Source organism: Haliotis asinina, chromosome 14 (assembly GCF_037392515.1).
Source record: "Haliotis asinina isolate JCU_RB_2024 chromosome 14, JCU_Hal_asi_v2, whole genome shotgun sequence".
In the NCBI taxonomy this organism is placed as follows: domain Eukaryota; kingdom Metazoa; phylum Mollusca; class Gastropoda; order Lepetellida; family Haliotidae; genus Haliotis; species Haliotis asinina.
The window spans coordinates 30320219-30332387 of record NC_090293.1 but is presented as its reverse complement, the minus strand read 5'-3'; the positions used below and the strand labels follow the sequence as shown (position 1 = coordinate 30332387).

Genomic DNA, 12169 nt, shown 5'->3' with positions numbered 1-12169 from the left:
CTATATTGGAGTGAGGGTTAGGCTGTGGGGGGAAACAATGGGGTTCAGGGACTGTGAGACAGACTATTTTTGAGTTAGGGCAAGCCTGTGGGAGAAATAATGGGGTTCAGGGACTATGAGACAGACTAGATTGGAGTGAGAGCTAAGCAGTAGGTGAAACAATGGGGTTCAGGGACATTGAGACAAGGCTATATTGGAGTGAGGATTAGGCAGTAGGTGAAACAATGGAGTTCAGGGACTGTGAGACAGACTTTACTGGAGTGAGGGTTAGGCAGTAGGTGAAACAATGGGGTTCAGGGACTGTGAGATATACTATATTGGAGTGAGGGTTAGGCTGTGGGGGAAACAATGGGGTTCAGGGACTGTGAGACAGACTATATTGGAGTGAGGGTTAGGTTGTAGGGGAAGTAATGGGGTTCAGGGACTGTGAGACAGACTATATTGGAGTGAGGGTTATGCTGTGGGGGAAACAATGGGGTTCAGGGACTGTGAGACAGACTATATTGGAGTGAGGGCTAGGCAGTAGGTGAAACAATGTGGTTCAGGGACTGTGAGACAAGACTATATTGGAGTGAGAGGTAGGCAGTAGGTGAAACAATGGGGTTCAGGGACTGTGAGGCAGACTATACTGGAGTGAGAGCTAGGCAATAGGTGAAACAATGGGGTTCAGGGACTGTGAGACAGACTATATTGGAGTGAGGGTTAGGCTGTGGGGGAAACAGTGGGGTTCAGGGACTGTGAGACCAACAGAAGTGGTGTATTGTCCAAGCAAGCTTGATCTTCAGAGATTGGAACAGGAAATTTTCTGTTAGATGTGTTAGAGGTGAGCCAACTCCTAAATGATCCATATGAAATTGTTGATGAATCAAGCTAGGTAGTTTTAGTGCCAAGTCAACCAAAACACTTGTATATTTTACATACTATACTGGTTCTGCTTTTAGCAACATTCAAGCACGATCATGGTAGGGGACACCAGAAACGGGATTCACACATTGCGCCCATGTGGGGGATGGAACCTGGGTGCTTGCATGATGAGCAAACGCTTTCACCACCAGGCTACCTCACAGCCCTGATATGTGTATGTTAGTGGGTTAGCAACATTGTAACAGGGAGTGGTTTATGTTTCAGGCTGTGTGTTGGCACACAAAGGTTGCATCAATGAGTCTCGGGACGTGTTCGCCCAGGTTCGCGAAGCCACAGCCGACTTCTGTGATGTGTGGCTCAACATCGCTCACATCTACGTGGAACAGAAGCAGTATGTTGCAGCTGTGCAGATGGTGAGGATAAGCAGAAATAAAGAGTTATGTGAAAAATACAGTATCCCTTTCTTTTGTTGAGAAAGTGCTCTCATAGCATCTTGACATGTTACAGCTGTGCAGATGGTGAGAATAAGCAGAAATAAAAAAATTAATGTGAAAAATACAGTATCCCTTTCTTATGTTGAGAAAGTGCTCTCATAGCATCTTGACATGTTACAGCTGTGCAGATGGTGAGAATAAGCAGAAATAAAAAAATTAATGTGAAAAATACAGTATCCCTTTCTTATGTTGAGAAAGTGCTCTCATAGCATTTTGACATGTTACAGCTGTGCAGATGGTGAGAATAAGCAGAAATAAAAAAATTAATGTGAAAAATACAGTATCCCTTTCTTTTGTTGAGAAAGTGCTCTCATAGCATCTTGACATGTTACAGCTGTGCAGATGGTGAGAATAAGCAGAAATAAAAAAATTAATGTGAAAAATACAGTATCCCTTTCTTTTGTTGAGAAAGTGCTCTCATAGCATCTTGACATGTTACAGCTGTGCAGATGGTGAGAATAAGCAGAAATAAAAAAATTAATGTGAAAAATACAGTATCCCTTTCTTTTGTTGAGAAAGTGCTCTCATAGCATCTTGACATGTTACAGCTGTGCAGATGGTGAGAATAAGCAGAAATAAAAAAATTAATGTGAAAAATACAGTATCCCTTTCTTTTGTTGAGAAAGTGCTCTCATAGCATCTTGACATGTTACAGCTGTGCAGATGGTGAGAATAAGCAGAAATAAAAAAATTAATGTGAAAAATACAGTATCCCTTTCTTTTGTTGAGAAAGTGCTCTCATAGCATCTTGACATGTTACAATTTCAGTCAAGTAGATATTATGCACCACAGCATGTCAATTTGTGATTTATCTGTGATCTAAATATTGTGCCATTGTTACACAAATTTGGTATCAATAATCTCAGCTTTTCAAAGCTGTAATTTTATAAACATGCACATATATATGTATATTTTTCAGAGGTATTTAACACAGTATAGTAACATTGCATTCAGTGCACTATAGGAAAAGTACAGTAAAACAAGTTGTGTTGTGAAATGCATATTGATATTCTCGAAGAGAAACTATTCAGGATTCAGGATTGGCTATATCAGCTCTCCCTGTACCAAAAGCCATGACTGAATTACTGTACAGCAGGTATGGATGGTTCCAAAGATAGGCGACCTGTGTGTGAAGCTGTGGGTTAGAATTGGTCTTCCGTAACCAATGCTTGTCAGAGGGTCAGACTCGCTGACTTGGTGAAACATGTCATTGTATCCCAGTTACACAGTACGATGGTCATGCAGTTGATGACGAGTTTGTCTTTTGTCCTCACTTAATTATGTACAGATTGCTGCCACATTGCTGGAATATTGCAGCACGAAACAACAAAATATCAGTCTAGAGATGGGGTAGCTCACTTTTACATGTTGTTTGTCAACTCAGGCCATGAAACAGTTAAAAGATATGGATTAAACCAGATGATTTAAATGAACTATGAGTCCTGTGCCCAGAGGAAGTGATAGAGTGTACCAGTTATGTGTTGAAATGTAACTGTTCGTTTCAGTACGAGAATGCACTGAAGAAGTTCTTCAAACACCACAATGTGGAAGTAATGGTGTACCTAGCGCGAGCTTACTTCAAGTGTGGAAAGCTGGCAGAATGTAAACAGGTGCTTTTGAAGGTGAGGTTACATCAGAGAGATCAACTCTTCCTTCTCTTCTTCAGATCCTTTCAGTAGGCAAAAAACGATGGATAAGAATGTAAACAGTACATTGTTGCAATTTCCTTCATTATCGTGCAGTTAGTTGTGAAGAGTTATGTCCCTTGAACATACAGGAAGCCTATGATCATGAGTTTGAATGATTAGCTTGGTCCCAATTATGCTTCTTGGTTTTGAAATCATCACACCTGTGCCCATTGGTCTGAGACCTACATCATTTACGGCCCTCCCATCTCATGCCAACACTTAATTGAAATATTTCTTAAAGAAGCTCACTGCTAGTCCAAGATACTTTTTTCAGCTGTTGTTTCATAATCTGTCCATATCCAAGTGGTTGAAAGATCCCATTGCCTGACGCTCAGGACAAGTCAGTTTTCACTTCCGGCAATCAAATAATGATATCTTAATTGGCTATGGGCTACTAGAGAATTTCTGCTTATGGTTTCAATCTGCAAATAAATTTGGATTTCATTTCAGGTCTGTTCAAACTGTAGCTATTAAGTTTCACAGTGATAGTAGAGAGTAGTCTTTCTTTGCTATTTATCACTCATTTATCACTCATTCTCAAGAAACAGTCCAGTAAACACTAACAACAAATACCATGTTCATTTATTCTTTCATAATTACATCATAATGATTATATCATAAAAATCAAGTCAAGTGAAAAATTAGTCAGGACAAGTTCCTTTCTTAAAGTCACTTGCCCTGTGCCAAGTGGCTATTTTTTTTGAAAAATGAATTGTATCCATTATCTGACACACTGGCTGACTGATCTGTATATTAAAGATAGAGTTTTGTGACAGAGAGACAGTTAGAGGATGCAGCTAGACAGCTTGACATTTTACACAAATTGTTATTGAATAAAGGTACAGTGAAAGCTGTCAAAATCAGCATCTGTCCAATCCAGCAAGTTGTCAACATTGGCATAAAATCTAAGTCCCTTCCGTGGGTTGTACATTTATCACCAGCTCTACAAACTGGCACATTGTTTAAAGCAGATTATTTCTTCATGCCAATTAGTGCCAGTTTAGACAGCTTCCACTGTACTAGTATAACATGTCTTCAATTATTGCTCGATGTAGTAACTCTTATGCTTGATGGGTATTTAAGGGTTGAAAGGTAACATGACAACGAATCATATGGATTTACAACTCCACAGAAGTTATTAATCCATACCATATGTTGTTATTATATCATCTCATGATTGACTGTCCCAGATTTGAGTAGTGCAAACCTGATAAAGCAGGAATATTGTCAAGAGTATATAAAATCATGTCATGTGCGCCCAGATGGCAGCATTTTAGGTTTTAAGAATAACATCTTACTTAATTCAAAGACTGATCTTGTCTGTAAACCTTCACATTGTTTGTATGTGTTCAGCTGCAGGTGTTCATCTGCATGTAAAGTGCTAGACTGTATATAACACTCTCATGCTGTGTGTTCGTATGCCCAGGCCCGCCATGTGGCTCCCCACGACACAGTCCTACTGTTCAACATCTCGCTGGTCCAGCAGAAGCTGGCAACACAGATCCTTAAGGATGAGAAAAGCAACCTGAAGACTGTCCTGAGTGCTGTCCGTGACCTTGAGCTGGCTCACAGGTGAGTCTGTTAACCCCAAACCTGTCCCAGGTAACCCATTACCTTCTGATAAGATGCTATGAGAAGTGTTAACTGGCCAGACATGGTCGATTGGTGTAAACATCAGTCAGTTGCTTGTCTCAGCCAGAATCTGTTATTTACTGTCCTGACACTGGCTGGCAAAATCAGATAGCTGGGATATTGCTGACAACAAACAAACCAGAGAACTGTTCTCAACCCAAATTGTCAGTATTTTGTGTTTGGTACACTGTCTCTGTTGGCTTTACCAGTATCTGCATGTTATTGAATTGATTTAGGCAATATTTTGTTTCCATTAATGTTACTGAATTGATTACAGATTCTCTTTCACATTCATTTAGACCCTGCTTTTGATTGACATTGTGTGGAATTATTCTATAAAAGTGTGCTCAATGTCCGTGGAGAAAAAGTATATAAGACAGGCAGGTTTCGTGACTTGTTTGAGGTCATGTACAAAAGTGACTATAGCTGATCCATCAACTCCTCTTACGTGCAGGTATTTCAGCTACTTGGGTCAGTTTGGAGACAGGATGAAGTTTGATCTGAACCAGGCAGCAGCTGAGGCCAGGTGAGTCATGATGAGTTGGGACGGTGGGGTAGCCTAGTGGTTAAAGCATTGGTTCATCACGCCTAAGGTTTGAAGTCCATTTCTGGTGTCCACTCAATGATATTGATGAAATAGTGCTAAAAGTGACATTAGAACTCACCCACTCACTCACTCGTGATGGTCACATAGATCGGACAAAGATATTGCTGAAATAGTGCTAAAAGTGGCATTAACACTCACTCACGGTGGTCTTATAGATCAGACAAAGATTATCCACCCTTGAGGTAGCAGCCTATGTTTACCAATTCAGGAAATATTATCGGCGTGCAGTTCTAAGAAGCCATCTTAGAGTATGACTGTAAGGTCTATGTTAAGTGTGGGATTTACAGTCACCTTAGAGCTAAGATAGCCCTCTAACACATCACCCACACCCTAATCTTCCCTTGGGTATTTGGGATTTCTTGGTGCTGTTAACAAACAACCTTAGCGCTAAGGCTACCTAAGTCAATGCTATATTGTTGACGTATGGGAGTTGTCGTAACCTTAGCACTAAGAACGTTTCATACAAAAGCTCACTGCCCACTTCATTTTAGGTGCAATGGATTGGAAAGCAATGTGACTTGGTGTATTTTTGTGTCACCACACCCTTCTGTGTCTAATGTCAGTCACCAGTTTGTGCATCCAGATTATTTACAACTTACTGTCTAACTGTCTTATTGCTGGAATTTTCAGTTGGCTTCAGACAATATATTTGCACAACCATTTCTTAGCTACTTTTACATTGAATTCTGCAAGACATGATTTTAATTACTTGTCAGGACCGAAATATTGTCTTTGATATGATCTTTTCCTGGGAGGTTTCCCAATTGCGTAGACTGCAATGGGATTGGTTGGTCAGGTTTGCTGACTTGGTTAACACATGTCTTTGTACATCAGTCATAGATTGATGCTCATGATGGTGATCAATGGAATGCATGCTCGCTCACTCACTCACTCACTCACTCACTCACTCACTCACAAGGTCTCATTGATCCAGCAATATGTTATATGTTTGTATTTGATGCTTCCAGACAATGCTCTGATCTGCTGAGTCAGGCCCAGTACCATGTGGCTCGAGCTAGGAAGATAGACGAAGAAGAAAGAGACCTGAGGAAGAAGCAAGAGGAAGAGCGAGAGGCCCTCAGACTCCGACAGAGGCAGGAGGAGGTATGTCAACAACTGTTCAGGAAGACTAGTCACACTCTTGTAGGGTTATGAACTCCAAAATGAAAGAAATTGCGAAGCTGCCTTAAAAAAACAGACTTTTGTAGCTGCAGACCTTGACTTAACTCTTCAGGATCTTTGACATGTAAATTTACAGCAGGCCATAAGGGAACTGAAGAAATCTGAGACATCAGCCTGAACATGTTTTGAAAACTGGTTTGACACTTGCAGATTTTATTGTGCTTCTTTTTCAGTTTGGGCCCAGTGTCACCCTGTTAGTTTGGGAAACCTAAGTCCAAAAGTTGGAATATTTCCTAAACCTGACTCATGCTTATTGCTTATCTCCCTTCTCCTTTTAACGGTTAAGTGGAAACTTCAGTCCTTTTCAATTTCACGAAACAATCGTAAAATCACTCACCCAGAATAGTCACCCTTTTCGTGCCAAATTGGTACCACGTGACTTGAGTCTACCTTCTTCTTCATCTCTGTCTTCCAAATATTGATAAATAGGACATTAAACTGGACCCTTTCCAAATCAAGAAGTTTATTAAGCTTGATGACTTCACCTGGATTTGTTGTGTAAAGGTCAGACTCCAAGAGGGTCATCATCTGCAGTACAGTTCTGTTTCAATGTTTCTTGTAAATACTTTGAGAGAACTACTTCTGATTTCTCAGATCTCTTATGCTACTACAATGTGACTAAACCTGTTCTATGTTTCAGGATGAAAAGCAGCGTATGCGTGAGGAGGTGGAGCGTCGTCTGTTTGAACAGAGAGCTGTGTTTGTGGAGAAGGCCAAGAAGATTGCTGCAGAGCCAGAGATGGAAGAAAAACCAAAGAAAGGTGGAGGCAGGGTAGGTACCTCTTGATGTCTTCCCCATTTGACACAGTATAAACCCTCGAGTGTTGGGTTAATTAGCTCCTTTTCTGCTTGTAGAATTAATGATGTGATGTCGCGAAATGAAATCAGGCAAATCAGGTGACAAGGACACTGTTAGGAACCATGTTGAATCCTTATTGAGAACGTTTCATGATTCTGCCTTTTTTTGTGCTAGTTTGTTGTTAAAGATTTACGCCACACTCAGCAATATTTCAACTATATGGCAGCAGTCTGTAAATAATCGAGTCAAGACTAGTCAATCCAGTGATATGATGACATGTGTCAACCAAGTTACGTGCCTGACCCGTTACTCCCGCTACTAAGCATGGGTTACTGAAGATCAGTTCTAGCCTGGATCTTTAAGGGTCACATTCTTCATTTGTCTCAGCCATACTCCTTGTATAAAGCTGGTAAATGCCTGCAGTCAGTGTCCATAAACTGTGTTAATGTTATGCATGAAATTCAAGGGATCCTTGTTCTGGCTGGTCATTATAGATAGCTTGTGGGTGAGTCATCTCGATTGGCCTTTTGACCTCTCCATTTTATGTAACATTTTGTCACAATTGCTATAATAAATGACCCAACCTTTATGTTCCATTGCTGGAACTGTCATCTCTGCCATGTAGAAGTCCAAGAGGAATTATGATGGCGACATCATCTCGGATGGAAGTGAGGATGAAATGCCACGCAAGAAAAAGAAGAAGCGACATGCTAGCAGTGGCTCAGAGGGAGAAGAGGATCAGGAGAATAGGAGGAAGAAGAAGAAGAACAAGAGACGGTGAAGAAGAGCTTATGTTCATTATCAAGTATAGTCATATGTTAGGCTTAGAAGTACAGAGTTGGATCCTAAGCCTAAGCATCTTAACGATGGTGATATATTTTTTATGATTAGACAGTGTTCTGTAATTGAAAAACAAAAAACTTCTGTGAAATGGGTAGCTTATGCTTATCGGAATTGAGTGCAACACTGACACATCATGCTTCTTTTTAGAGCCAAGCTAAGAGATGTAGCTGATATCGCATGCTTGCTGTAAGAGACAGACTCAGTGGTATAGCTGATGCATCACACCAGCTGTCATAACTACTATGGTATATTTATCCCACGTTATTTTTAAGAGACACGTGGCTGATATTTTTTTGTTCTGAGAACCATTTGTAAAATGTCAACATTCTGTCTGTTTCAGATCCAAACACAACAGAGACTCTGATGATTCTGGAGATGAAGGTGGGAAGAAGGAACGCAAACCACGGAAGAGGAAGCAGAAGGAACCCAAGGAATCCAAGAAGAAGGACAAGAAGAAGAAGGTGGATGAAGATGAAGATGGTCTGACAGCCAAGCAGAGGAAGAAGATCGTCTCCAAGGCCATAATCTCATCCAGCGAAGGTTCCGACTCGGAAGGTGGCAAGAAACTCCAGATTGACGACAGGTCAGTTGTCTTCATGTTAGGGCTAAAACAATTCTAAAACAACTCTGTGCTATATGTCTTGTTATACTGTGATCAAAATTTGATACCTGAATGTAATAGGAAGTGAGTATGCTCAGAGTTGGAAAAGACCTTGGAACGCATGCCGACTCATTTTCATAATGATGATAATTATAAAGGCAAAAACACTTCATGTGTTAAAATTATACAGTTTTTCACTGCCTCTCTTAATGTGACCTATATCCAGAAGATCTTTGATAATGTTGAGGAAATGTAAGCTTTCATACTCAATGAAGTATTACGTAAATTGTGTCATTGAGCGTCACTGGAAATTGCATGATGTCTTAAATCAGAATAGTGTTGTAATGTTTTCTGTTGTTTTCAAGGAAAGCATGTGAATTTGGTCAATGACCATTAAGACCTTTTAGGTCAGATCATAGAACAGGAAATTTATATTGAATCACATACTCATTATGGGAAACCTGTATCAGTATAAGTGGTGTTAAAGCATAAGTATACCCGATGAAAAGATGAAATACAATGCATACAGGAAGCTGTCTTTCATTTTCCTGTCCAAAAGTCTAAGGTAAACAGGTCAAATCTGACTTATGTAATGCTTACTGACTGGAATGATAAGCACTGTGACAAGATAATCGTGCTGTGAAAGAAAAATGAGATATCTTTTTTTGTAACAACTTTATCATTATTCTTTTCCTTCTGACAGTGGCAGTGGCGATGGCGGTGGTGGAAAGAGAAGACGCATTCTGTCTGACAGTGACAGTGGTGGAGGTGGCAAGTCAGGGTCTGGCTCAGACAGGTCCAGGTCCAGGTCCAGGTCCAGGTCAAGGTCTGGTTCAAGGTCAAGGTCAGGCTCTGGATCAAGATCCAGATCGAGATCAAAATCACGATCACGATCACGATCACGGTCACGTTCTGGTTCAAGATCAGGTTCTGGTTCAAGATCACGTTCTCGCTCTAGGTCTGGGTCAAGGTCACGGTCTGGATCTCGATCTCGATCTGGATCCAGGTCACGATCAGGATCTAGATCACGATCTCGCTCAAGATCTAGGTCTGGTTCAAGGTCACGTTCACGATCAAAATCAGGATCTAGGTCACGTTCTGGATCAAGATCAAGATCAGGCTCTAGGTCACGTTCAAGATCAAGATCAAGGTCACGTTCAAGATCAAGATCTGGCTCAAGGTCTCGTTCTGGATCAGAGAAGGGTTCAAGAAGAGGGAGTGGCGATGAAGGGAGTGCCAAGTCTGGGGGAGAGTCTGGGAATGAGTCCTGAGGCAACAAGACTAGCATTGGCAGGAAGAGCAGTAGAGAAGAAAAAAAAATCACAAATCACCTTGTACAGAGACAAACAATAATTTCTACTGGACATTTCACCACATCATTTTTGCATTTTTGTTTTGATAACATTAGACTCCAGGGACAATAACATGATATTTTTCACATATAACTGCAAAAAGGGTTCCTATTTTCCCTATTTTTGTGAAAGTGAAAATTATAATGACATTAAGTGTATGTGATAGTCAACATTGACAGTAACGATAGTGAGCTGATGAAAGTAAACATTTATGTTCTCTACGGGCTGACAGCTACAAATACATTTTGCTAATATGTATAGGAGCAGTGATAAGATGCATGTAACATCATCATCATCATCTCTTTTCATGTAAATAATTACCAAAAATATCAAGTATCTCAATTATGTTGTCATATGTTAATAAGGACGTCCACTAGTTTGTGCCATGGAGGATAACAATGGAGAATAGGCATGAAGCTTTGTAGGCTTCCCTACACAGCAGGCTTCAGGGGTAGGACATTGACCCCAGAAACTTGCATGGTGTAAGATGATGGCTTAGTCAGTTTGTCCCAGACTCACATGGGCCCAGTTCATCAAAGTGACAACAGTTGCAAGTCTATGTTAAATTAAAGGAGCCATGATCACCTTAGCCTTATGATCGCTTTGTGAAACGGGGCCCTGGTTCATTATGAGTGATGGTATCCTGATTTGTTGAACATCTTTCTATCAACAGGTTCCATGTTGACCTGACATGATTGGTTACAGGTTAATGATTTGATGTTGACAAAATACAATGCTGCACTCAAGGCCATTTCTTGTGCAGTTCTGTTATGAATAACCCGTACTTTAATCTTTGTGTCACATGTGTACATGAAATTTCATTTAAAAGTAATCGGCAAAGTAATCCAAAGCATTAAGGTAATTCTGAACAAGCCTGGTAAAATGTTGACCTGATCGTTGATGTATTTGTATGCTGAAGGGCGGTGATGTATGTTTTTATGACAACTACAAACTGAGATAGCAACAAGGGTTTGGTATTCTAGGTACTGGTGTAGTTATGGATGAAACTCTGAGTATAGGTTTGTTACCCCATTGGTATATGATGGAAGCCGATCTTTATGTCACTTCCATACTATTTCTGCGAAGACCTTACTCACTTCATGTGCATCTAACCTGTCAGCTGGGTACTGTCATACTCGATTTTGATATCTGACTTCAATTTCATTTGTACCTATTGATAAATTTGCAAAACGTTTCCAATTCAATAAATATTGGTCTACAGCTGTTTGTCCTGTTTGTTATTGGTGAATTCAAGTTAGTGCTGGTTCATCTGTGAATTGCTTAGTGAGCTATTCAGTGGATGTTTTGATGATTGGTTTGGTTGTTGTTTAACACCACACCACAGTATTCCAGCGTTATGGAGGTGGTCTGGTAAATAATCAAGTCTAGACCAGATAATCCATTGATCATCATTATGAGCATCGTTCTATTCTCTGCACTCTCATATAGTACTGTTTAGATGTTTTTCCATTGGGGCTGAGCTTTCTAAACATTGTGTATGCCGCCATATAGCTGGAATATTGCTGAGAGTGGCGTAAAACTAAACTCGCTCACTCTAAATGTTGGGAAGTTGTTGGGAACAATTTGAAAATATTGTGTGGAAACCTGTAAGAACATAACAAGAAATCCTGGCGGTGGTCTGGAAATAATGGAGTCTGGACCAGACAATCCAGTGATCAACAGCATGAGCATCGATCTGCGCAACTGGGAATCGATGACATGTGTCAACCAAGTCAGCGAACCTGACCACCCGATCCCGTTAGTAGCCTCTTACCACAAGCGCATGCTGAAGTAACTGATACATATGTTATAGATGGTAACGTAAGTAACAACATTTGTTGAAGGTTTCAAACCTAAATGTCATATCTTTTGAAGTCAGAAACTTTGCTATTTTTTTAAACATTATTTCCTAAACTGGCTATCAGTGTTATGTAATGTTTTATTTTCACATATAGAGCTATGTGTTGGTAAAGAGATTGCGTCCTATCTCATCTGGATGATATTAATATTGAAATTTGTGATGATAATTATTGATTACCCGGATATTTTCTTTATGTGGGGCTAAAAACAGTAAGGGAAGAAAAGATAGAATCTTGTGATCCTCAAG

The 12169-nt window shown here is 40.2% G+C and overlaps 1 protein-coding gene across 2 annotated transcripts in view; it reads left to right on the top strand.

Annotated features, from left to right (window-relative positions):
* LOC137260920 (RNA polymerase-associated protein CTR9 homolog) overlaps positions 1-11283 on the top strand; it is a 30173-nt gene extending 18890 nt beyond the window's left edge. Inside the window, exons 16-24 of one of the 2 annotated variants that reach the window (XM_067798471.1) lie at positions 1129-1277; positions 2864-2980; positions 4473-4618; positions 5133-5204; positions 6254-6389; positions 7108-7239; positions 7892-8043; positions 8450-8692; positions 9414-11283. In XM_067798471.1, the coding sequence (XP_067654572.1) occupies positions 1129-1277; positions 2864-2980; positions 4473-4618; positions 5133-5204; positions 6254-6389; positions 7108-7239; positions 7892-8043; positions 8450-8692; positions 9414-9981 (1715 nt within the window). In that variant the 3' untranslated portion in view covers positions 9982-11283. Of the gene's footprint in view, positions 1-1128; positions 1278-2863; positions 2981-4472; positions 4619-5132; positions 5205-6253; positions 6390-7107; positions 7240-7891; positions 8044-8449; positions 8697-9413 lie in introns of both variants that reach the window. The other variant, XM_067798472.1, reaches the window with a different exon arrangement.
* Positions 11284-12169: the final 886 nt, after the last annotated feature.